At 41.6% G+C, this 25,576-nt stretch overlaps 2 protein-coding genes across 3 annotated transcripts in view; one reads left to right on the top strand and one right to left on the bottom strand.

The window, feature by feature from the left end:
- Positions 1-529: 529 nt before the first annotated feature.
- Positions 530-3,740, top strand: mars2 (methionyl-tRNA synthetase 2, mitochondrial). The gene is made up of 3 exons (XM_079672736.1): positions 530-1,172; positions 1,606-1,940; positions 2,512-3,740. The coding sequence occupies exons 1-3, from the start codon at positions 887-889 to the stop codon at positions 3,682-3,684; spliced, it is 1,794 nt and encodes a 597-aa protein (XP_079528862.1). The 5' UTR covers positions 530-886; the 3' UTR covers positions 3,685-3,740.
- Positions 3,741-4,827: 1,087 nt separating this feature from the next.
- med12 (mediator complex subunit 12) overlaps positions 4,828-25,576 on the bottom strand; it is a 30,812-nt gene continuing 10,063 nt past the window's right edge. For both annotated transcript variants that reach the window (XM_079672733.1, XM_079672732.1), the window contains exons 16-43: positions 25,329-25,473; positions 23,899-24,017; positions 22,491-22,634; positions 22,158-22,318; positions 21,424-21,555; positions 20,867-21,094; positions 20,616-20,760; positions 20,224-20,344; positions 19,489-19,599; positions 19,087-19,200; positions 18,312-18,448; positions 17,538-17,717; positions 17,185-17,256; positions 16,936-17,090; positions 16,630-16,791; positions 15,776-15,977; positions 15,517-15,626; positions 15,256-15,391; positions 14,606-14,755; positions 11,066-11,431; positions 8,136-8,277; positions 7,779-7,993; positions 7,519-7,593; positions 6,972-7,201; positions 6,642-6,822; positions 6,036-6,329; positions 5,339-5,420; positions 4,828-5,243 (exon numbers count right to left, since the gene is read on the bottom strand). In XM_079672733.1, coding sequence (XP_079528859.1) covers positions 5,206-5,243; positions 5,339-5,420; positions 6,036-6,329; positions 6,642-6,822; positions 6,972-7,201; positions 7,519-7,593; positions 7,779-7,993; positions 8,136-8,277; positions 11,066-11,431; positions 14,606-14,755; positions 15,256-15,391; positions 15,517-15,626; positions 15,776-15,977; positions 16,630-16,791; positions 16,936-17,090; positions 17,185-17,256; positions 17,538-17,717; positions 18,312-18,448; positions 19,087-19,200; positions 19,489-19,599; positions 20,224-20,344; positions 20,616-20,760; positions 20,867-21,094; positions 21,424-21,555; positions 22,158-22,318; positions 22,491-22,634; positions 23,899-24,017; positions 25,329-25,473 — 4,347 coding nt within the window. In that variant the 3' untranslated portion in view covers positions 4,828-5,205. The remainder of the gene's footprint in view (positions 5,244-5,338; positions 5,421-6,035; positions 6,330-6,641; positions 6,823-6,971; positions 7,202-7,518; positions 7,594-7,778; positions 7,994-8,135; positions 8,278-11,065; positions 11,432-14,605; positions 14,756-15,255; positions 15,392-15,516; positions 15,627-15,775; positions 15,978-16,629; positions 16,792-16,935; positions 17,091-17,184; positions 17,257-17,537; positions 17,718-18,311; positions 18,449-19,086; positions 19,201-19,488; positions 19,600-20,223; positions 20,345-20,615; positions 20,761-20,866; positions 21,095-21,423; positions 21,556-22,157; positions 22,319-22,490; positions 22,635-23,898; positions 24,018-25,328; positions 25,474-25,576) is intronic.

Below are 25,576 nucleotides of genomic sequence, written 5' to 3' on the forward strand. Positions count from 1 at the left end.
GTTTACGTTAGTTTTGTAGACATAATATAAGTTACTGCCGTTACTGTTACTGCTGTTATATACACTACCCATGTGTGTATTTAGTCTGCTATAGCAGAGGATGACAATAAATTGCCTTTTTTTGGAATTTTCACTTTTTGCACTAGTCAACTAGTCTGTTGCCCTGCCTTACCCTATCATAAAGTAATTGGTGCCTGATACTACCCTTGGCGAATATGGAGAAGTATTTGCTCACCCAGCAAACATAACAGTGGGATATTCATTATGTCACTGTTCTACAATTGTTGTACTATTCCTATACATTTATTTTAAGAAAAGGACCTTCCCCTGTTCCTTCAAATGTGCGCACCCATGGGCTTAATTCTGTCTTAATGATTGTCTCCTAAAACTGCTGTAGGTTGGCTGAATGTGAAATCAAATGTCACTGTGTGTTCTGCATGTGTGACCATTAAAGAGGGTTTCATCCCTCCGATTCTATCTATATATCTAATGTAACATCTGAAAAAGTAAGGTTGAGCAATCAGCAGAATGATGCAAAGTGAGCCCTCGCCATCTGATTGGTGGTTGGTGATCGTTGCGCACTATAACGTGTTTTGATTGGGCGAGGGATTTTCGTTTATAGAAACCGGAAGAAGAGCTAACCTTGACAAGCGAGCAAAACTCTTATGCTTTTGGTATGAAGCCTTGCATTGAATGATTCCTGTAAAAATGAATCGGTAACATTAACTAGGACTACCAGTATTTGTCCCGGCAGTTGTTGTGTTTCTCAGATGATCTGTTTTAGTGCGAAAAACGTCACATTGTAGCTAGCTAAACGAATGGCTAGCACATACCAAATAATTTCTTCACTCGTTTTCTACACGTGAAAATCGCATGCTTTCCAAAGATGAGGACCCCTTTTCTGCTTGTCACTAGAAGCTGTAAGGCTATTCACAGACTGCAACGAAGTGCATTTGTCTCATCGGTTTCAGCTCTATACAGGCATCAGACGATCTCTGTGTTGAGAAATTCAAGCACTGTTTCCTGCAAAGACGACAGGAGTTACTACATAACGACCCCCATCTTCTATGTCAATGCCTCTCCTCATTTAGGACACTTGTATTCAGCTGTGATAGCTGACTGCTTACACAGGTACAAGCTACTGCAGGGCTTCAACTCAAAGTTTGCAACAGGTAAATCCTCCATTGTCCAAAATAAATGATTATTTAACAGTATTTATTGGACTGGTATTTAACCGTTGATGCTATTGATAACAGGTCCTGTTTTATACATCTCTACATTATACTAAAACGTATATTTAATGTCTGTGCACTATTATGTATGTGCATTTATGCCATTTCTTATTCCTTAGTGAAGATTAGTTTGCACCTTGTAGAGAATATATAGTATTTTGATTTATCCTAAAAGAAAGTGATTTTTTTAGTTCGATTTTTCCCAAAAATATTATTTGGGGTTTGCGACTGTTTGTCTGAAAAAGCAGACAATTTGAAGACATCCTCTTGTACTCTGGGACATTCAAATGGGCACACATCTTCTTGACATTTCATAGTCTTAATGATTTACCAAGCAATCAATAATAATATTCCCCATTATTTTGCATTTTAGGCACAGATGAACACGGCTTGAAAATCCAACAAGCTGCTGAAGCTGCAGGAAAGGATCCCCTGACATTTTGCACCGATGTGTCTGAGAGATTCAAACATCTCTTCAACAGCTGCAACATATCGTATACAGACTACATAAGAACCACTGAGCAGAGACACCATCAGGCTGTGAAACACTTCTGGTCAGTGCTCTGGAACAAAGGGCTCATCTACAAGGGCAGTTATGAAGGCTGGTACTCCACCCAAGATGAAAGCTTCCTCACGGCGTTGCAGGTCGGGGACGCTGTGGACTCATCAGGGAATGAGATCAAAGTATCGCTGGAGAGTGGCCACAAGGTAGTTTGGAGCTAAATTGGGATGATGGCATGAGTGTGATTTTAGTGGAGATGAATGAAAAGGAGAGCTCTGCAGATCTAACACACTTAGGTCTTGGCTTTAAGACTGCAATAAACAGAATATGGGCATGGCGTTGAAATATTACGGTGTTAACCAGGCAGGCAGGGTCTTACAGAAAAGTGCTTTGAGTGTTGGCTAAGACAAAAACATCTATTGCTATTTAATAAGTCGAATTCCCATGTTTATATTTTTTTCTATTTTGTTAAAGGGAATTAAACTCCTCAGACTCTGGTATAATGATTTTGAGCGTTCTTGTTTTACAATCTTTCCTCTGTGTCATAAACTTGGAAGAAGTATAAACTAGCTTGCCTCTATACAAAGCTAAATCTGCCTACCAGCACCTCAGAACCCACTATGTAGCGTGGCACGGTATCTTTATCTTGGTAAAATAAAAAGTATAATAACTCAAATGTGGACGTATTTATTTAGGTAGAAATCAAATCACACCTCCAGAAAATGGTCAGTTTTACTCCATCAAGAGAACTTCAACCAAATCTCCATTATTTTGCAGGTGGAGTGGATGAAAGAGGAGAACTACATGTTCCGTCTGTCTGCGTTTCGCTCTCAGCTGCTCGACTGGCTCAAAGGAAATCCCCGGGCCATACAGCCTGAGCTTTTCTACCAGGTTGTCCTCAAGTGGCTGCAGGAGGACCTTCCTGACCTTTCAGTGTCCCGCCAGAGAAGCCGCCTTCAGTGGGGCATCCCGGTCCCAGGTGATGCTGAACAAACCATCTATGTGTGGCTAGATGCTCTTGTGAACTACCTCACTGTGGCTGGCTATCCAGATAAACACAACCAATGGTGGAACGTGGCCCACCACATAGTTGGAAAAGACATCTTAAAATTCCATGCAGTCTACTGGCCAGCTTTTCTTCTCGGAGCTGGACTGCCGCTGCCACAAACAATCTACGTGCACTCTCACTGGACCGTAGGAGGAAAGAAGATGTCTAAAAGTTTGGGTAATGTGGTGGACCCTCTTGAGCGCTCAAAACAGTTCACAACTGATGGTATGCGTTACTTTCTTCTGCGTCAGGGTGTCCCAGACTCGGACAGTGACTACACAGATGACAAAGCTTTCAAGTTGCTAAACGCAGAGCTGGCTGATTCTCTGGGCGGTCTTCTGAACCGCTGCACAGCTCCAGCTCTAAACCCAGCTCAGGTCTACACTGCCTTCTGCCCTCAGTCCTTTCCAAGTGAACAGGGAGGCAGGGCTGTGGGTGAAGACTACCACATGTTGGAGGCTGTGAAAAACCTCCCTGCTGTGGTGGAGCAGCACTATGAGAGCATACATGTTTACAAAGCTCTGGAGGCTATCAGTGCCTGTGTGAGGCAGACCAACGGGTTTGTTCAGCGCCATGCACCTTGGAAGCTGGAGAGGAGTGACATTACAGACCAGCGCTGGCTCGACACCATCATCCATGTCTCCCTCGAATGCCTGAGGATGTATGGCACACTCCTCCAGCCTGTAGTGCCGGAGATTTCTGACAAACTGCTCTCCAGACTCGGGGTGCAACCAGACGAGAGGGGCTTGGCTGATGTGAACTTCCTGCCAAAGATTAGGGGAATGAACTGTCCGTTTGAAGGGAGAGTGCTAGGATCTGACACTGGAGTGCTTTTTACTCGCTTGGAAAATCTGGATATAGATAAACAAAACCCTAAGAAAACAAAGAAGGCTAAAAAGTGAAATGAGGAACAGTTTTATTTCCTGTACGGATTTAATCAATAAAGAAATACAACTTCTGTGGCTGTTGATAGTATATATCTACTTCGTTTTCTGGGCCCTGGTATTGTGCATGCGGGCAGTTGTGGGACACTTAAAAAAAATTTGCACCATTGTTAATGTTATAAATGACACCTGTGCTTATGACTTCTTTATGTCAAGTCAAATGTCTGCAAAGGATATAAGTAAACCTAAACCTAAAAAGATATAAACTTCTTTTTCCCAAGACTCTTCAGTTGCCGGTTTATAACCTTAATTTAAAGGTCCCATGTCATGGCCATTCCTACTGATCATAATTCCATTGTTGAGGTATACTCAGATTTACATTGTTCAATGTTTCAAACTCACATTGGTTTCTCATACAGCATCTCTGTATAGTATGTGTATTCACTCTCTGTCCTAAACGTCTTGTTGGAGCTTCTGCACCCCCCCTCCCTATGAGCTCAGTGGCTGTCTGCGAGACACAGCGAAACCGGGACCGAACACACACCCACAGCCTGGCTGGGATTTTGTGTGTGTGCTCACACACACCGACTCACAGCCTCGCCGCGTCCCGCCGTCTCAGGGAGGAGAAATCATCGGAGCTGCAGCTGAGAAAAGATTGAGTGTGTGTGAGGAAGTCCGCCAAATGGACCAATCCATGGAGCCGTTATGTTAAGTCCATGGATTGGTCCAGATTTACCAATCCACGGACTTAACATAACGGCTCCACGGATTGGTCCATTTGGGTATGGGCACGTCACTGTACCCAGGAAGAAAAAGAGAAATCTCCAACGAGGCATTCTGAGGCAGCATAGACAGGTATTTTCTGTGTTAGAGTTTTACTCGCTACAGGGTGTACTTTGAGGGTTTGTGACTCTGCAGACCGTTTACATGCATAAAAAGCTACATAACACACAAGGGGACGGGTAATAACTGGAAAAGAATGACATGGGACCTTTAAGTTATGGGATCAATGTCTCAACAAAAAATGTAAGTTATTCAAGTATTTTTCCTTTCAAGATACTTATCAGAACAAATCCTTTCATCCCAACTTTATCCTGCAAGAGTCCATTGACTGTTTTTATATAGAGTAAACAGGCAGCTAACACAAGTATAGGACATAAAAACTGACATGATTTTTTAATGAGAAATACACGAAACTGAAAAAATTGTACAAATTGAAATAAAATAAAAAAATTGCATTATTCTTATAATTTCTGGTACTTTTTTACATAGACTTTTCCATTATTACCATTATCTGTTTACTTCAGAGCAGGATCCCTCCTTTGATAATCCATAATTACACGACTGAAGTCAAGATATTTTCTGATCGCTGACATCACTTGTGGAGAAGGGATGTGGTTTCATGGTCCTTTGTGCCTCAAACAGTCTCCCCGCCTAACAACCTACACGGGACTGGACACATTCATCTGCCAATCTACGAGCAGGGCCTCTTCACATAATAAGGGCCTATTCTTCACATACTACTAGGAACACGCACGATCAGTAATATGAATTGGCGCCCTGTCCTGGTGTTGTATCTGAAAAGAGAGGAAAGGTTTTATTATAAACCTTAAATCTGTTGCTCATATTACACAGCGATGGAGACAATGAGATTTGAACGTTTCTGACTTACTTGAAAGTTGCTGTTGCAGCTGTCGGACCAGAGCGGCAGTCTGCTGCTGCTGCTGAGTCTGCTGCATTCCCTGTCGTGGGAACTGAAAGAGAGATACACACATTGTTATAGAGGCCATTTCTGACATTTTCTCTCATTACCTACTAGTTGCACATATACACAAGTTGTGCTAAACGATTTCCAAAGTTTTGTAGCACACTATCTTCAACAACTTGCAGTTTTCATCAAACATCTAATGGTACATTTTTAACAGCTGGCTTTTAAAAAAATCATGTCTACAAGCCATAGCGGTGTCAGATGTTAAAATGTCTTCAATGAACCAGGAAGCCTCCAGAATGATCCCAAAATGGTAAATGTACTATTTTTCCCCACAGAGATTAAAGCATAATATTGTGCTTTGTTATATCAAGTTGATCTTTTAAAAAGTAGAACAATATATACAGTATGGTTGTTCCCTGGACACAAGAAACCTAAGCTAAACCCACACAAAAAGAAAAAAGGTACACATTGATTATTACACATTTGTTAATTGACTAAAACATGCAAAACAACCAACTGATTTCTACAATAACAGTGTAGTAAGAACATTCTGTGCCAGACAATACGAAACATTTTCACAAGGATCACAAAACTCCTTATACTATCATACTACCAACAACTGCACTAATGAAAGTCCCGTCCTCCAGATTGGACCTACCATGGGTTGTTGGGGGGGCAGAGGCTGCATGCCCAGGCCCGGGTTCTGCTGCTGGCTTGGAGGTGGTCCCGCTGCCACCTGCTGCTGCTGTTGTTGTTGTTGTTGTTGCTGCTGCTGCTGCTGCTGCTGAGCAACCTGCTGTTGAGGAGGAACCTGCTGGGGCTGGACCTGTTGCTGCTGTTGTTGTTGTTGTTGCTGTTGTTGTTGTTGCTGTTGTTGTTGTTGTTGTTGTTGCTGCTGCTGCTGCTGCTGCTGCTGCTGTTGCTGTTGTTGAGCTTGTTGGGCTTGCTGCTGCTGTAAAAACAGGAAACAATCAATTGTTAGTTTCTGAGATAAAGACTTTCTTTTTGTACCTTCGTACCTAGTAAAACACTTGGTAGCCTCAGGGAGACAATTCAAAAAGTTGTACACACACACGGCCTCCTTTTCACTTTGCATGTTCCCTATAAAATGAATAACCTAATGTAGCCTCCCTTAAGTAACCCATTGGTTTGTGGGCTATGCAAAAACTGCAGGTTTAAGGCATTTCTGCATGGGCTTCAGTTTTCATGCCAATAGGTTGCCGCTTGCTTAACACCTGGATAAACGAATAATCAACAAACATACTCTGAGTGCTTGTTGTCTGAGGTACTGCTGCTGTTGCACTGCCTGTTGCTGCTGCTGCTGTTGTTGCTGCTGTTGTTCTGCCAGCATCTGATTGGGCCTCATGCCTGGATGGACACCCTGGCCTCCCATATGACTGAGACCGTGCATGATGGGATTCGGCTGGATTGGCTGGTGGGCAAACCTGAGGATCACAGGACAGGAAGAAGTGAGCTTTGTAGTCTACATAAAATCAAGGACAAACACTTATAATGTAAACTCAACACTTAGTTGTACCTTAAGTTCTACTAAGCAGCTAAGAAAGCAGCAGCCTAACTTGAAAACAATACTGACCTCTGTGTGTTCTGCATATTGTTTGCGTAGCCTGGAGCCTGCTGGTGAACATAACCACTTGGCCTTTGCTGCATTTGCCGAAGAGGATCCACCACAGCCGGGTTGGCTCCAGGATGAGTGCCCTGGAAGTTCTGGTTTCCATAGGAGGAGGGAACTATACCACCAACCTGGGACGGATGCTGCTGCATCCCCATATGTGATCCGTATGTGGTATAGCCCTGAGATATGTTCTGAGCAAACAGAGAAAATGATCATGATTAAAAGCAAGACAAAGGAGACCATTTTTTTAAGTGTTAACATCAGGATATCATTGTAGTAAAAAAGAAAACTGAAAGGCTTGTCCAAGCGTATACTACGGCACTGAATGTGTAAATGGCAAACATTTAGAAAATGGTGGCACGGTGAACACAAACATGTTCAAAAAGCTTTTTATAATTCTTCAATAAATAAAGGTGTCAGACAATATATATACATACATCTGAAAAAGGGGTGTAAGATAGTAAATGCAATTCTTAGGAAGAACAAAGGGCGACCAAAATAGGCTTACTTGAGATGCCTGCATCGAAGTATATGGTTGGTTAGGGGCTATTTGTCTGATCTGCTGCCCGATCATGCTTTGATTCTGAAAAGAGAAACAGCAAGTCAGTGAACAGCAAAGATTCAATGCTTCTACCAGGAGTGGAAGAGTATTTGGTGGCAATGTTTTCACTTAAAAACACATATACAACATATCATAATGTTGTATATGTGTATAACTACTCTTCATGGTCAACTCTATCCAGCTATAATGGGTGTGGACCGACTCACCAGTCTGACCTGTAGCTGCTGCCGCAGTATCTGGCCCTGAGGCATGGTGGGCTGGGGCTTATAACCCATCGGGTATTGCTTGTCCATGCCCATCATGCCAGGCATAACCCCCGGCATACCGGGAATCATGCCTGGGTAGCTGGGCCGGTTGGGCATCATTTTGTTCATCTGTGGGTTGCGGGCAGGTCGGTATGGAGGCTCTAAACCTGGACCTCCTGTGGAAAAACAAACAACGTTAACAACAATCCCAGATGGCATTTTGTTGTTTAAAAGGAAAGCTCTTGATGAGTGCTCAACAGTGTCTCATCCTGTTACTAACAAAGACCATAATGATGAGAGAATATGCCATTAACTGACCGGGAGGTAGAGGCTGGTTCTGTGTGTACATGTTCATGCTCTGCTGGCCGTACGGCATCCGGCCATATGGATGGTTCTGCATCATCTCAGGTTGCATATTAGTCCCATAAGCCACACCACCCGGTGCACGGTTGACATAGTCCTAGTGAGAAGAAGGAGAACATTTCAATATTTTTCAACGCATAAAAATCACATTACTCCTAAAAGGCTAGTGCTCACGAATAGGCTAGCATAGACGAGCTCAGGTTACTACATTACATTGCTCACAAGGTCTATGGATTATTTTGAGTAACCGGGTCATAATTTCTGGAGAGAGATATTGCAGTTGAGCTTTTTTAATGTTTTATTTTGGCATTTAATACCCCAAGCTAAGTTCCATCTAGTTCAGTGTTTCTCAACTTTTTCATACCAAGGACCACTTAACCAATAAAAAAACACTCGCGGACCACCTAACTCCACAAATATCCAAAAGCAATAGGCTTACCGCTCCAACAGTATATAACAAATTACAGCCTAATAATGACAGCTTAACCTTCTCTATATCGCCTCGTTCACACATTAAATCAACAATACAACTACAAATACAGATTATATAAGCATTTCATTCAAATGCTCAGGTTTTACACCTCTTATGAAATGTAGACTACATTTATTACGGAGTTTATGTCCGAGCTAACAGACTCACAGATCATTGGCTACTGAGAGCTATGCAAAATACACCGCATGTAGTACGACACAAACCTCCGCTGTGGATTTTCAAAACAAAATACAGTAAAGCTATGCCCACGTTTAACACTCTGAGGTCTCAGCCATTTTTTCACATGTTAGGCTCGCCTGGGCTTTTTTTTGGTAAAAATGCTAATAAAACATGAACCTTGGTGACCATTGGGCTGGCCTGCATGGGCTGCCTACAAAACAAAAATAAAAAAACGTTTTTGGAGCCCCAACAACGAACTCTGATCATCAACAGACTTCATGCAATGCTTCATTGGATGCATGTGTGACCTGCTTTGCATTGACCTGAAGACACATTTTGACTTGTATACACAGTTGGAAAGAGGAGATTCCTAGCTTTCTAATGATATCAGGATTGTTGTTGTACTCCAAATATTAAGCAAAATATGTCATTATATAATGACTGTTACCAAGTCATCATTTTGAGAAAAAGGCCTTCAAAGTTTCCTCTTCTCTGGAATCCATCGATCTGATTGATTATTAGCAAATGATCAAAATAGTACGGAGGGAAAATATTTTTGTTTGGATTACTGGTCTGGGGGAAGCTCGTGTGCGTGTGTGTGTGTGTGTGTGTGTGTGTGTGTGTGTGTGTGTGTGTGTGTGTGTGTGTGTGTGTCTGTGTCTGTGTCTGTGTGTCTGTGTGTGTGTGTGTGTGTGTGTGTGTGTGTGTGCGTGTGCGTGTGCGTGTGTGTGCGTGTGTGTATATTGTGTTTGTTTCCCGGGGAAAACACTCACGAGAAACACCGGCTGTTGTTATGCCTGCTGTGGCGTCAAGTTACACCGTTCTCCGCTTGTAATTATGCCGTTACAAGCCTCAAAGTTGTATTTATCATCTGAATTTGCCGAAACAAGTTTAATATTCTGAAAGCCAATACTTTGTTTATTTGAAATCAGATGAAAACAAACTGTAACGGACCCTGCCATGTTATCTATGATTACTATACGCCTTACATTCATAATTTCAGCCGGAGGGAGTGGGAGCGGTGCTGCAGAAGAGCACAGGGTCAAATGTAAGACCTTTTTTAAGACCCTTTCCATACATTTTATTACCTCATCGCCACTTCGAGTTTTAACCGGTTACCTTGGCGACACACTTTACCTCACATTGACTATATACAGTATTGATTGTCCTTCCTCCTTATCTTCCAACCATTTGGACGCAGACTTGCATTTCCCCATAACGATGTTCTTTAACAACCGGCGTACACGGACCAAGCAGCAGTCAGTCAGTGAGCGTGCGATGTCCTGTTCAGATGACGTCAAATCCAACGGGATGCCATAAATAAACTCCACAGAATCACACTACACACCTACGCAATGATTACATTCAGGCACACTGTAGAATACAACCTCTTTGGACAATGTATATACTTATTGAAAACAAGCTACAAAATGTAAGACCTTGGAAAATGCCGTTTAATACTTTTTAATAGCCTTAATTTTCGCTAAATTGATTTATCAACTTTTGATACTTTTGAAGGCCCCGCGGTCCCCCTGAAGCAGAGTGCGAGTGGGAGGTGCCTGTCATCTTCCCTTTACAAGCTTCAAACATGTATTTATCGTGAGATTTTGGAAATAAAAGTTTCATATTCTGAAAGCCAAGACTTTTTTTATTTAAAATCAAACAAAACACCCGAACTCCGAAAAACTATTTTTTTACGCAAATCCACGTTTATTCTTGAAATGAGCCGTTGCGACTTCCAACTAATTTCGATAGAGCGGGTCACATATTAGATAATAATCTCTATCTAACTTCTAACACATCTAAATCTACTTCCAGCATGGGTAAATGTTCATAAAAGACATCAATTGTTTGTTTTATACGTTTTAAAACACATCGTTTTTCTAGAACAGATCACAAATCGCCTGAAAATGGTACAAACAGTTGGCAACATGTGTGACGAAGGTGTTGCACTGGGCTATATCATGCAATCGAAAGCAAAACTTAAGCTCACTCCATTGCGGAGATATTCCCGCGAGAGTGCGGAAAACTATATAAATAAACTAAATAAATACATAATACATTTATTTCAATGTGGTCCGTGAGAAGCACTGATGTAGTTCAATTATATTCAAGAGAAAGCTGACATCTCTAGGACACAAACATTTTGCAACTCGCCCTATAACGATCTAGATTGATACAAAGCATTACAGGCAACTGTCCCTTTAATCCCTCAAATCTAAACACAACTGACCTCTGTTTTAGCAGAGGGAGTTTTCTTCTTCTTGTTGGATTTCTTCTTATTAGAGTCAGGGGGCACAGCGGGCACACTCTTCTCCGGCTTCACTGCCTCCATCATCTTCTTCTCTGGTTCTTGGGAGACGGGTGTCAGGGGCTCCTCCTCTTCAGGGGGCAGGGGGAGCGGCTCCAGGTAGTAGCTGCGAGGTTTGGGCTTCAGGTGGGTGTGGTAGAGCAGGAAACGCTGCTGCTCCTCAAATTTGGTGACTTTGCGATCTACGCGCACCGTGCCGAACCATCCCCAGGAGAGGGGGGCTGAGTGTTTGAGACCCTCAAAGACGTCCCATGGAGAAATCTTCTGTTTTGTTGAGACTTGGAGACCCTGATAGCACAGGGACAGATAACTGTTATTTAACTCAAGATCAACATGTGCAGATAATGCTTCATTTATAGCAAGTTTGATAAAGAAAATAAAAACGTTAATAGTGCGGAGTTTATTGTTTGTCCACTCTTAAATGTACGGTGGCTGAGAGGCGCAATCGACAATTACAAAGTGTCGAAACACTTTAACATTTCCCAAAACACTTTAACAAACCGGAAAGGGAATGCCCATCATACCAGAAGTGACGTGCTTGTGATTGACACAAACTTAAGTTTGTTTTGGCGGATAGACCGCCGGTACCTATGGACGGTACGAGTGTGTTTATCGTCGTTAAACATGTTTTGTCCACCTGGGCCAAGTGACATGCTTTTGCTCATCACAATATACTTTCTCTTGCGCAAGAGATACGTTCTTGTGTACACAAGAAAGTTACAGGTTCGACAAGTAGGAAGTGGAGCTGTGCCTTTTACACACAGCCTTCGCTGTGTTTACCTTCATTAGACAGATAAAGAGTGACTGCAGGCTGCTTTGACTGACAGAGAGACAGAGACACACACACACACACACACACACACACACACACACACACACACACACACACACACACACACACACACACACACACACACACACACACACACACACACACACACACACACACACACACACACACACACACACACACACACACACACACACACACACACACACACACACACACACACACACACACACACACACACACACACACACACACACACACACACACACACACACACACACACACACACACACCAAAGAGTGGGGCAAATGCATCAAACACACACACAAACATTACTTAGCTTCTTTACATATCTAGCAGCTTGGGAAGGTTTATATTCATCTAATGCAGGTTCTGCAGATGCTGTGCGTCCAAAACACACAGTCACACACACACGTCCGTCAGATGGCTTGCATGAATGATGATGTATCACAGCAGCAGATATTGAATCAAGGTGTTATCTTGTGAATCCCTAAGTGTTCCTGTTTGTTTAAAGGCACGGCCTCATAATACATGGATCCCTGCAGCTGCATTATTAATAGACAATCTGGATGATCATTAGTTGTATCTGATCACCTATGGCGATTCAGATTTTCATTGCATTGGCTGAGGCATAACATGAAACATAAATAACACAACTTTAAATATATTAGATAGAATACATAGGTTTGTCAGAAAAATATACATTAAAGTCGCCTCTTTCTTTCTCTGTGTTTACTATTTTATTCATTAATCAGAGCTATTAGGACAACAAACAGATGGGAGTGACCAAACTTGCAGACAACGATGCAGAACATCACAATATTTCCAGACAATGAGATCATATTTTTCTGCAGTTCTGTGAACAGCTTTAAGAGAAAGATTTTGATACATCCCAGAAATTGTGTTGCATTTAAGCAAAAATGACTCAACTGACTTATCTCAATTAATTTTGTTTAGCCATACGTTTATTTCTTTATTCAAACACATTACAAGTTAGTGTGAATATGACAATGAAATAAAAGTTGGTCCAAGCACTTTAAAATGTAAGTGAAGTTCAGAAATAATTGACCTTTTCTCTGAAATATAGACGGGAATGGTGGTTGTTAAGTGGTCGATTAGCAGGTTATCGGAGTATTTGAATAAAAAGGCATCACATCTATCTACAAACAAATTAGCAACACTCCAGATCAAGTGGATCTCTCAAGATTTTCCAGGCCAAGCTTTACTAGCTTTAATGTTACAGCAAAGAGGAGAGGTTAAGGAAAGGAACGTCACTGCGGATCAACGAGGAGTCTCTTCTTGCATCAAATGTTTGATTACATGAGGAATCTAAATGGCTCAACAATATTCTCACATCCCATAAGCCCCTTCCGCACACCCTCTGCCTATACCTCTTTAAATATGGAACTATACTCAACCACAGCCATTCAACCAGTTGGTACATGATTAACAGTCTGCAGACATTGTGAATACTTAAAGGTGGGGTAGGTAAGTTTGAGAAACCGGCTCCAGATACACTTTTTGTTATATTCCATGGAATGCTCTTAACATCCCGATAGCAATGAATATCTTCTGAAAACAAATGCCACACACACACACACACACACACACACACACACACACACACACACACACACACACACACACACACACACACACACACACACACACACACACACACACACACACACACACACACACACACACACACACACACACACACACACACACACACACACACACACACACACACACACACACACACACACACACACACACACACACACACACACACACACACACACACACACACAATTATTCGTGTGTGTGTGTGTGTGTGTGTGTGTGTGTGTGTGTGTGTGTGTGTGTGTGTGGTTATAACGAAGCAGCCTGCAGTCGCTCTTTAGCTGTCTAATGAAGGTAAACCCAGCGAACAGCTGTGCGTAATAAGGCACAGCTCCACTTCCTACTTGGCGAACCTGTAACTTTCTCGTGTGCACGAGAGCGTATCTCTTACGCAAGAGAGAATATATCGTGATGAGCAAAAGCATGTCACCAGGCCCAGGTGGTTTCCACAGAACAGACAAAACATGTTTAACAACCATAAACACACTCGTACCGTCCATAGGTACCGGCGGTTTATCCGCCAAAACAAACTTAAGTTTGTGTCAATCACTTGCACGTCACAACTGGTATGATGGGCATTCCCTTTCCGGTTTGATGCTCTTGTTTGTTAGAGTGTGTTTCGGCAAATGTTAAAGTTTTTCGGCACTTGTAAATGTGCCTCTAGCTTTGTAAAAGTGTTTCACATCTTGTTAATTAGTTTCTTCTTTGGTAAAAGTTTTTTGCTAATGTAATTTTGTTTTATAAAATGTAAATTTGTCTCAAGCTTTGTTAAAGTGTTTCACACTTTGTAATTATCTATTGCACCTCTCAGCCACCGTAGGAATAAGGGAAACAGTTGATATTGTTTTCCTGTTACTTAACCATTTACTTAATCATTTTGAACAGTGAGCAATGCAACATAATACGGTTTACAAGATAAATAACATTCTAGTTTCACTGTAAAGTACAAATCATAGTGATGTCATTGATGTGTGTCACTTTGCAAGTAGATGTAAAGTCACATCAGCGTGTGAGGAACCACGTACCTCCTTCTCAAATCCAGCGATCTTGTTCCCCTTGGTGTCGATCAGTGAGCCCTGAGGTTCACAGGTGATGACATCACGGGTTTGCTTGGGCAGTGGCAAGAGCTGGCGAACCTTTTCCAAACTTTCCGACTGCCGATCCCCAAGCTCTTTCTGTAAGAATAAAGTAAGAACAGGATGTTTATGTAAAATGTTCATGAAAAGGACTCAACAATGACCAAGTTATGTTTTCGTCTCATTTAGACATTAGCATATTATTTAAGAAACGTGCTGGCATGCAGGTTAATCGCATGATCAAGACATATGTAGTTCAAAGATGTCTTACTTTTGTTAGACATTTTTTATTTTGAACTTCTATCTATATTTTTCCTCTTGGACTTTACAATGTTTTGGAGTTGTTGTAAATGTTTAAATCACATGAGTCAGAAACAACCTACCACTGAAATGATTCTACAAGTAGTATATTACTTATAGTACCCTAATATTTATCTGCAACTATGAAGGAATACCTGCCTCAAAACAGAATGAATAGACGTGCAAAAAACTGCACAGCAACAACTGTAAATACAATATAAGCACTACATCTTTCGAAATAGGACCGTATCTTTACACAACTTGGCTATGGGTTAAAAAAAAGGTTGTGCAGTTCTTACCCTGAGCTTCTTGACCAGGTTCATATAGGCTCTCTTGTTCTCCTCCATGCTGCCCTGAGAGATGCTGGACATGTCAGCAGCCAGCGTGCCGTTAATCAGAACACTCAACATGTCCAACACTGTGGTGAAGAGCTCACTGTTGGAGAGACGCAAACATCAGAGCCATGCAGATCAAGTGACGGATCATTCAACTGGAAAATAATAACCAAAGTGTCCAATCAGGGAAATAATGTGTGAAGTGTCTCTTTTGTCAACACTCACTTATTGGACTGCATGTCCACCGTGCCGCTGCTGATGATGTCAAGAAGTAGGACCGCCCACTCAGTGGTCTGCTGGGTGCTGCGCTGCACCGTGTCGAACATGCCCCCCACCTTGATAGGAGAGAAACAGTACTGTCAGTCACCTTACATGTTTAATCAAATCTAATGTTTGGTACACAATAATGACAACTTCGTGTAACATTCTATATAGCCAGGGATGTTAGCAGTAAAGCTGGTCGTGGTGAGGAAGAAGTTCTTACAAGATTGAGTCGCAGTTTCAGAGCCTCGTGCATCATCTGCTTCGCCTTGCAGTCGTCCTGGTACTGGTCTTCTCTCCAGTTGGTCACTATCTGCTGCACTTGGCTATACAGGGAGGTGAGAAGGCCTTCCCTCTGTTCGTCCTGCCCCTTCAAGCAGGTCAGCACCAAGGACAAGAATGGCTGCTGGCTCAGCAGAGACATACTGAAAAGGGAAATACATAATGTAAATAATAACAGGGTATATGAGGGAATCCTGAAGTCAAATGTAAAACCTTTTAAGACCTTTTTAAAGACCCTTTCCAAACATTTTAAGACCTCATCGCCACTTTGAGTTTTAACCGGTTACATTGGCGACGCACTTAACCTCACATTCACTATATACAGTATTGATTGTCCTTCCTCCTTATCTTCCAACCATTTGGACGCAAACTTGCATTTCCCCATAACGATGTTGCTTAGCAACCGGCGTAAACGGACCTTCGCTCGCTATCAAGCAGTGAGCGTGCGATGTCCTGTACAGATGACGTAAAATCCAACGGGATGCCATAAATAAACTCCACAGAATCACACTACACACCTACGCAATGATTACATTCAGGCAGACTGTAGAATACAACCTCTTTGGACCATTTATATACTTATTGAAAACAAGCTACAAAATGTAATACCTTGGAAAATGCCGTTTAATACTTTTGAATAGCCTTAACTTTTTTAAGACCCCGCGGAAACCCTGAATACCCAAAGGTAGTTTTTTTGCAACCTCTAATAGCCTCTCTATTTGCATAAACATTTCCTCTTGTACCAGAATAAATATAATCTAATTTATTACAGCGTTACAGAAATGTGCCACCAACCTTTTCTGTTTCTGCCTGTCCCTCTCCTTGCGAGATGAAGAGCCGAGGTGCTGTCCTTTCTCCAGCTCCTCTCCTGCTGCCTTCAGTACGTGACCCTGGACTGAGGTGGGCAGCTTGGCTATCAACGGAGCCACCAGCCACACACCTGACCGCTCAGAGGAGCTGCGGCACAGTGCAAACACCACATGTTAGATTCCAACATTGCTTAGTTTCAAGCCAAAGAAGTGTTAAGCTTAAAATGTGATCTATTGCCAAAGATGTATGAGATTATAAATGGCGTCGAAATGACTAATTCAACCAACATACCTTAAAATTGGCTTCATCTTGCTCGCGGTGCTGTTGGATCCGGAGCCACCTTGTGCCGCTGCTCCGTTCCCTGAGGGGTTACTGTTCATCTCTGCTGATTTCTGAAACACCTCTATGGTGGCCTTGGCTATGTTCTCCAAGAGTGAGTAGAGCTCCTATCGGAAAAGAAACGAGGGGTTTTTCATTTCCATTTGAAGAAGACGTGTAGTTTTTTCTTCTTCAAAAGATGAATAGAAAACAGCTACTTACGTTGTTTGTGCTCTGTTTGATCATCAGCTGCAGCTCCAGGGACGACTGTCTCATCGTCCATTGGTCCATATTCTACGAAATAAAAGTAGTGTTCATCATGAACGTTTCTGCCTTTTTCTTCTCAACATCCAGTTATAAGTATTCATAGTTTATTGCACTGGTGAAAACATTTCCTCAATCCCTGAGTCAGCCAGGAGAGGGCAGCAAAACATCAAAAGGGGCAACTTCATAGCAGATTCAAGTTATTTTTATTTTAAGAGAATAACCAAGGTCAAGGCTTACCCTTTTGTTTTTAAAACCAACACGTCTCTCGCAACTAAATCATCTTTATTGCATGAGAGATTATTCCTGACCTGTAGGATGCGTTTGATTCGCTGCCTCTGTGGGTTGTCACCCTCGTCGCTGTCCAGCTGGCGGTGTGGATAGCAGATGAGCTGCAGGAGCCTTTGGGCCTGAATGTTCACCAGAACCGGGTCCTGGAGGGCACTGCTGTCCTCAGACAGAGACTTCAGGCAGCGCTCTCCAACCCACTCCTGCAAGACACAACGAGGGAGAAATATGTGTCAGAGTGAGAAATGTGACAAAGGTCAAAAACTTCAATGACCCTCCAGCTTAAGTAACTCATAACTCATGAGTCATGCAAAACAGGCTTTACGTAAGCTGGACGGGTGATGATGAAAACAAAACAGGGCACATTTCTCAGGAATAGAACTGCCAGAGTTTCTTCTGGGTAGGAAATGTGTTTGAAGTCTCTTGAGGTCTCAGAGTAAGTCCAGACGTCAGAACTGCTGCCAGTTCTCTTTTTGGCCTTCGTATCTATGTGCCATAAGTGACATCTGGTGCAGAAATGATCTCATTCACACTTTTTATGCTTATATGGCTAGCTGCATATACAAATAGCACAGAAGAGCAGGAGTGCTTATGTGAGCAGAAATAGAAAGTTCATTGTTCATGTTCCCACAAAATCCTTTAGACGGAGAGAACAACATTTCTGGCACGAGAGACGCGCTTAGCTCAGTGCGGGTAAAAAGACATTTGTTTCTGATTAATTCATTTTCTATTTAAAATGTTAACGATGTTATTTTCATAATCATGTCTTGTTCTATAAATGGTGCTTATATTCTCACCTGCTGGCAGATCGTCTTCAGAACATATTTTGCATAAACATCCAAGCTGGCCGTTTCTATGGAGACATTGCGCCCTTCAGATATGTCGTCGAGGCCAGCCGGGTGCGACAGTCCTGAGCCTCGCAGCTCAGCATCACCTAAACAACACGGAGGAGGATCACTGTCACCAGCCGGTATGTCATAGAGCATACAGGGTTTTCACACTGTGTTAATTAGACACGGGGTGATATGAAATGTCACAATCATCAGGTCACATAATTGTCATTCAAGATATTTTTTCTGTAATGAAATGAAATATGCCTAATAGGATTTCATGGCAGTTAAACATACAGGATCACTCATCCTTACATGTTGGTTGTTTATACATGTGTGTTTTCGAATCAAAAAGGTAGACACATTTTCGAACATCCTTTTAGTGAAAAATAAACTTTAAAATAAATAAAAAAGGTCTTCATAAATCTTATATAGCAACATCATGTGAGTCTGGTATTTGTATGTTCATGTTAATTTCTTTATGTTTTTTTTTTTTTTTTTTATCAGGTTTTTTTTTTTTTTTTACTACAATAGTGGTATGCTTTTACAGCGTATTCAATCCCCGATCAATTTAACGCGATAAAAATCGCATACCATCCAAACCCTTCAATATTTCGATTAAATCCTGACATGAGGCCTCTGAAAACCGGACAGCAGAACATCTAACTTATCATCGTCGTTTTTCATACAACAGGTTCTGACCTTAAACTTGTTGGAGTGACAGCACTACATAGACTCTTACCCAGCATAAAGACAGCTTTAAGGACAGCAAATACTGCTCCAACAACTATGCTGTTCTGAGAAGCAGCGAGAAGGTGGCGATCACACGACGACCGGATACCAACGGAGGATTTATCTGAAAAGACATAGCACATTACATTACATGTCACTTGATAGAATCTTTTAGACTCAATACTGGGCAATGGGCAATCCCCACAGGAGCAATTTGGGGTGAAGTGTCTTGCCCAGGGTCACAACGACATGCTGACTGCAGTGGGGTTTGAACCTGTGACCCCCTGATCCCAACACCAACGCACAACCCACTGCACCACACGCCTAACACCAGTGTAAGATAAAACTTTAACAAGGTAGGAACATAAGACGTGTTGAAATAATAGGAAACTATTCTGGTTGTGTTTCCTACCTGACTTCACACCATCTTGGGGCACGGGGTTGCGCTGCGGCGTCTTGAAGAGGTGCAGCAGGATCCTGCAGGTGAGTCGGGCTCCCGGCTCAGAGTCTTGCTCACTGCAGGCTGAGGGAGATTTGGAACACAAATGTATTAATTAGCGCTGAATGATTTAACATCACATATCTTGGGGTCACATTTCTAGAGGTGCAACACAATCTACATATTAGAGTAAGACTACATTTAAACCTTGTTCTAGATATAAGACCTATCATCAGTGAGGATAAAGTGGAATATTCATAGAGCTGTTGTTGTGAAAGAGGAAGTGAGAACAAAGCGTTTACCACAAGCTGTTGAGAGAGAGCTGTTGGCATTTGGCATGTGTAGTTGTGTTATAAAATGAGCCAAACCCAACCAAACAGCACGGCTGAATGGGGCTTTGTCTCCAAGCTGGGAGGGAAAAGATTAACAGTGGGGAGAGGGAGGCACTTCTCTGGCAAGCGCACAAAACGCAACGAGGCTTCATGGATCCAGATCAAATACGCTGCGTTAACTCTCCTCTCTGACAGAAGTAATGCACTATACAGCCGGGGGTTCCTGCCTACAGGCCAAGCTGATGCACTCGGGTAAAATGGAAGTCTCTGTATGTATGTATGTTTGCATGTCCTTCTTTTTTCTGCGCAACCGTTTATCCGATGAACCCAAGGAGACAATGTGTAGTGTAATGAGAGGAGATTAAAATATCCGTACCTGCATTGAGGAGAGAAGGAATGGCCACACAGCGAACCAAGTCTTCTAGGAGCAGGCACTGTCTCGCAATGAGAATGGCTACGAAGGTTGCCAGGGAATCATGGAAGGACAAATCGCTAACCTGAAGGAGAACAGAGAGGGGATTTATAAATGATGATGCAGGATTAATACATCTGCTGTAATCAGAGAACTACTAAATACGGGAAACATATTTGGCCGACTTCGAAATGAGTTACAAAAAATACAACTGAACTGATTTTCAGCCACGTTAGCGCAAATAATAGTAACAGCCATAGTTTATAAAGAATAGGTGCAAGAATTACTCTGTTGGGACTCCTATTAAACCTTTGCGTCACAAATCCAATCTAGAGAGTTATGAAACCACAACTTACATCTACGTTACACAGCAAGTCATTGAAGCCACAGTTGCCATTGTTGGAGGAGCAGCAGAGAGCCTTGAGGATCCCGAGCCACTCTGCACTCAGAGAGCGGCAGTACGCCGTCAGCTCTGCACACAGGATCCCAATATCGTTCACCCTGAAAGATCAATACATGACATATAAGGACAGTCCACACACGAGAGGAAACGTGAAGCGGTCAGAGCCATAAACACATGCAACATAATGACATTCATAGCACGCACCTCTCCGGGTCTCTGTGGTCCACACACACATCCATCAGCACGTTACACACAAAGCTGTAGCGGTTGGCCGGGCTGGTGTTGAGGATCTTCCCCACCATGGAGTGGTTAAAGTTGTGAGCCGAGGGGTTGGCGATGGCCTCCATCATGAACACAGGATCCCAAAGCATGTTGGAGTCTGAAGGGTCGATGTTGCAGTAGATGGAGTTCTTCACTTTGGAGCAGAACTCACTGAGGGAACACAAAGGGGAGAACAAGGGCTTTTATCAAACTGACAACAGAGAAGAATCAACAATACATCGCAGAAAGTTAAACACAGACAACCAAATTACGTTTGGAGAGAGTATATTAACTGTACACAACTGATCCATAGAAGCAATTATAAGGAAACCTGGACCAGTGGTTGCAAATATTATACAAATGTGTAGATGTAAATTGCATATACATTTGAAAACAAAAATACATTTAAATGAAAAATTAAAGGTTTTACAGACATTACAGACATTCTCCAAAAAATACATATATCCTGTATATTCATATAGGTGAAAATGTATTTGTACCTGAAGATCTCGCCAAGCTTGTTCTTGAGGTGGCTGCAGGAGGTGTAGAGGTCGTACAGGTACGCCAAGATACAGCGCTCAGCAGAGGAACAGTCAGCCGGGTTCACGCCTGTTTTCACCACGATGCGCAACCTGAGAACAGCAAACACGTGTTTTAAAGGTAAAGTCAGTCATGTGTGGCTTTTTTGCCTTCTTGCTCAGAGTTAGTGGAGAAGACTGAAACGACTCTCATATCTGTAAGTATGAAGCTACAGCCATCAGTGACTAACATAGCTTAGCATTAAGTGTTTCTTTATTAGCACTTCTTTCATTTTTAATTGCGATGACTTTAATTAGAGTCTTTATATGAGCTTTCTTTCTCTTTAACACCGTAGGCATTTAGCTAACGCTTAAGCCAGAATCAGCTTTAGTTTCTAAATTACCAGCATTTCAAACAACTGCTGGTGCAGGAAGTGCCATGTCAGCAATCCTGTGACAATCAAAATACTAATTCAAGACACTTGAATGAGGCTCAGAGAAAGCAAACCACTAACAATTAGTTAATTTGCCGGAACAACCTGAAACTTCATTTTTACTAATTGAATTAGAACTTTACTGTTGTAAACATCCCTTTAGGGTTCGAATTCAATCACAGTTAGTTAAAAAAAATCCCAGATTAAGGCATAAACTAATATCTAGCACGTCTGGTTTTGAGCTATACTGTTGCCAAACATCAAAGCGTGTAAGTCACGTACCCATCACACTGTGCGGTCTGCTCAGGGTTGAGAATGAGGCAGGAGTGGTACCTCCTCAGCACAGCTACGATACACAGACACAGGCTGGTGGTGTAGCTGCCCACCAGGCTGGAGGACTTCAGCAGCAGCTCGGCTTCCACCAGACTCAATTCATTCACAAGCTACAAAAAACACACAAACAGTCAGTGGATTGTATAAACAACTGTGAATAAAACAAGGTTCAAGGTTCTTTATTTGTCAAACGAACATAGCTACAGAGTAGTTATGTCGATGAAACTCTTAGGTCACAGGCTTCTGCAACAGTGCAACACAGAGATTTATGTGATGAAATACCTGAATAGCAAAGTCTATGAGGCCACTAATGTTGAGAGAGTACTCCATGAGGTCAAAGATGAACTGGATGTGCTGGACGAGAGGCAGGTGATAGGACATCCCTAAGGCAAAGCTGTTGATCTGTTCCAGCACATTTCGGGACACCTGCACACACACAAAACATCATTAGCATGCAAAATGCAAAACAATATTTCAGTCCTTGTTCCGACACTGGGCTGCGACGGAACCATATGCTGCCATTCAGCCGAGCTCCAACACTGACTCCATTTGGCAGGAGTATTTAAGCGATGCCAACATATTTTGTCAGCCACTGGAATGATGTTGTTTGAGCAAAACAAACGGAAAGAACCAAAAAGGACTTTTAACAAGTTCATTTCCACTCAGAATTGTTTATTATAAACCAACAATAACTGATTAAATAACAGAGTGTATTGACTACATATCAATTTAAATGTTATGTTAACATACAAATTACACAAATTGCTTTCTTGGCGACTTAGATGAGAAAACACCCATGTCAATGAAGTTTACGCCACTAGCACATTAGCGTAGCTTAGCATGAAGACAGGAAACAGGGGGAATCCGCTAGCCAGGTAGAGTGAATTAATTGCGCATCAACAAAGCTCTCCAAAAAAAAAAAATACAGCAGAAAACCCTGGAAAAAGCAATTATTCTCAGTTTAACATTTTGAAGTTTGTGCAGTTTTTCCAAGGTTACAGATTTGTAACCTTTGGACAGTCCCAGGCAAGCGGTTTGCTTTGTTTTCAGTATTTATGCTAAGCTAACAGTCCTTTTGCTGTAGCTTCAAAGTTAACAGTCTTAGGAGAGTGGTTTTACTCTTCTCATGCAAGAAAGGAAACAAATGACAAACTATTCACTAAATAAACATATAAGTGACAGCCCTAACTTTAGTGCTATTGAAAAGTTGATCTTATACATAAAATATTTAAAGACGAAACATGGCAACTATGTTTAAATGTGTATTGCTCCGTAGAGACTGGATGGCTGTTAGCTAAACTTGAATTAAAGGAACTTAAACATGCAAATTTAATTGCGCATTACTTTAAATTGCAAAGTAATTCTTATTATATAATCCATGGGTAATTTTGACAGTGTTGATATAAGGATCAACGACATTCTCCGTTACAGCCTGCTGCATTTTTAATTGACAGTCACCCAAGTGCATTATATATTCAAATTGTATTCAGGCATCTCAAGAGAAATCCAAATATATTCAAATCACATTTAAATTCAAATGAGTCACCTTGGGAGCTCTTTTATATTAGGCTGCTAAAGTTATTTGCATTAATCAACCCTGTGGTTAGTCCCTAAATAATTAACATATTCCCACATACTCTTAAACATGAGACACACGAGGTCACGAGAGAAAGGGTTTCCCTGATCTGACCTGGGAGGTGACCTGGTGCTGGTCAAAGTGGGAGAGGTGCTGGAATTTGGCGAAGATATCTTCAGCAGTGGGAAAGGCCTCGGGCTTACTCCTTTTCCGCTTTTGTCCTTCCTCCCCTCCTGCGTATAAAGGAAAGAGAGGACAATAAAAATAAGAGGGCGCAACCACTCATAACTGGTCAGCGGTATTTTTTCCAGTCTGTCGAGCAGGCCAGCTGTGAAATGGAGTCTGTTATCTTATTCCCAGCCTCCTTTGATTTGAAGCTTCGCTGATAAAAGACAATGCTGTAAAAGCATCTAAAGTAAAGGAAAATGGTGCTTTTCATTGAACCCTTAGATCCATACGTGGGTCTTTTTTGAGTATCTTTGTAATTTTTTTTTTTTATCATTTCATATTCCAGCTATTCCTCAAAAAACATGTTATGGATATCATGCCATTCAAATTTTAAAAATTGTATACATTTTAAGAAATGGTAGTTTTTGTATTACTACCCCAAGCTTCCTAGTGGGTAATTCTATGGGATTTCGTTTTTTTTTCAAAATGCAATTTTTTTTTCTAAAATTATAAATAGTGAAAAATGTAATATAAAAATATTTCTAGTGTGAACCAAAATATAATACTAATTATGCAAGTGATTTTTCTTAACCAAAAGGACAAAAATGGCATAAAAACACATATTATACGGGTCCCTTTTGACCCACTTATTGAAGAGTGTAGGGTCCACTCACTCGTGCATCTAAGGGTTAAGAGAATTGTTGAAAGTCATCAGCTCACAATTGAATTTTTATTTAAATGAATTAATCAATTATTCTTTTATATTTTATTGTAATGTAGAGACAAGGCTTTTAGTGGCAATCATGTATTGCTTTACAATTATATGTAAAAAAAAAAAAAAAAGTCTAAACATGATATTTGGCCCCAAATCATCTGAGGCCTGGCGCCCCCCCTGCGATCTTCGGCACCCCCCAGGTTGGGAACCACTGCGATACAGTATGTATTATCATTATAGTATTACTATTTAAAATATAAATTATATTTGATGCAACTTTAGTTACATTTCCATGACTTTGGGAAAACTATTGTTTTCCATAACTTTTCCAGGGCCTGGAATTAGCATTTTGAATTTCCATGACTTTTCCAGGTTGTTAATGACCGTAAGAACCCTGGGTAACACATTATCTCTTTCATGAGACTTTATGCATCCAAAAAAATCCAGGGAACATATTTAAAAATGTCAACGCTATTTAACTGATAACATTGTTATCATTAAACATGAAAAGTAGCGGAGAAGAAACTGAATATTAATCTTAAATTGCAGTTAGGAGCCAAACTGCATGCCTAGAACTAAGGTCATGTAAAACAGGAGTAAATGATAAATAAAAGAGATTACACTATCAGTCAAAGCTGATAACATATATTTGAACATTTACCTGTTTCTGCTGTGCTTTTGCGGTTCAGCACCTTCAAGATGTCTTTGGTAATTTTCTTGATAGTGTGTCGGGCCTCATCTCTCTGTTTGCCGACGCCGTACAGGACCACTAACCGCTGGTTGCACTCGTGGCTGGCACTCTCCTCCTGAGAGCAATGACAAAAAGACAGAGAAGATCCTCATTATCTGGATGCAGCAGAGCAGGACAAACAGAAGGTCTGAGGAATACATTCAACAGAATTGTGACAT

This window comes from Notothenia rossii (genome assembly GCF_949606895.1).
Source record: "Notothenia rossii genome assembly, chromosome: 3".
Classification (NCBI taxonomy): domain Eukaryota; kingdom Metazoa; phylum Chordata; class Actinopteri; order Perciformes; family Nototheniidae; genus Notothenia; species Notothenia rossii.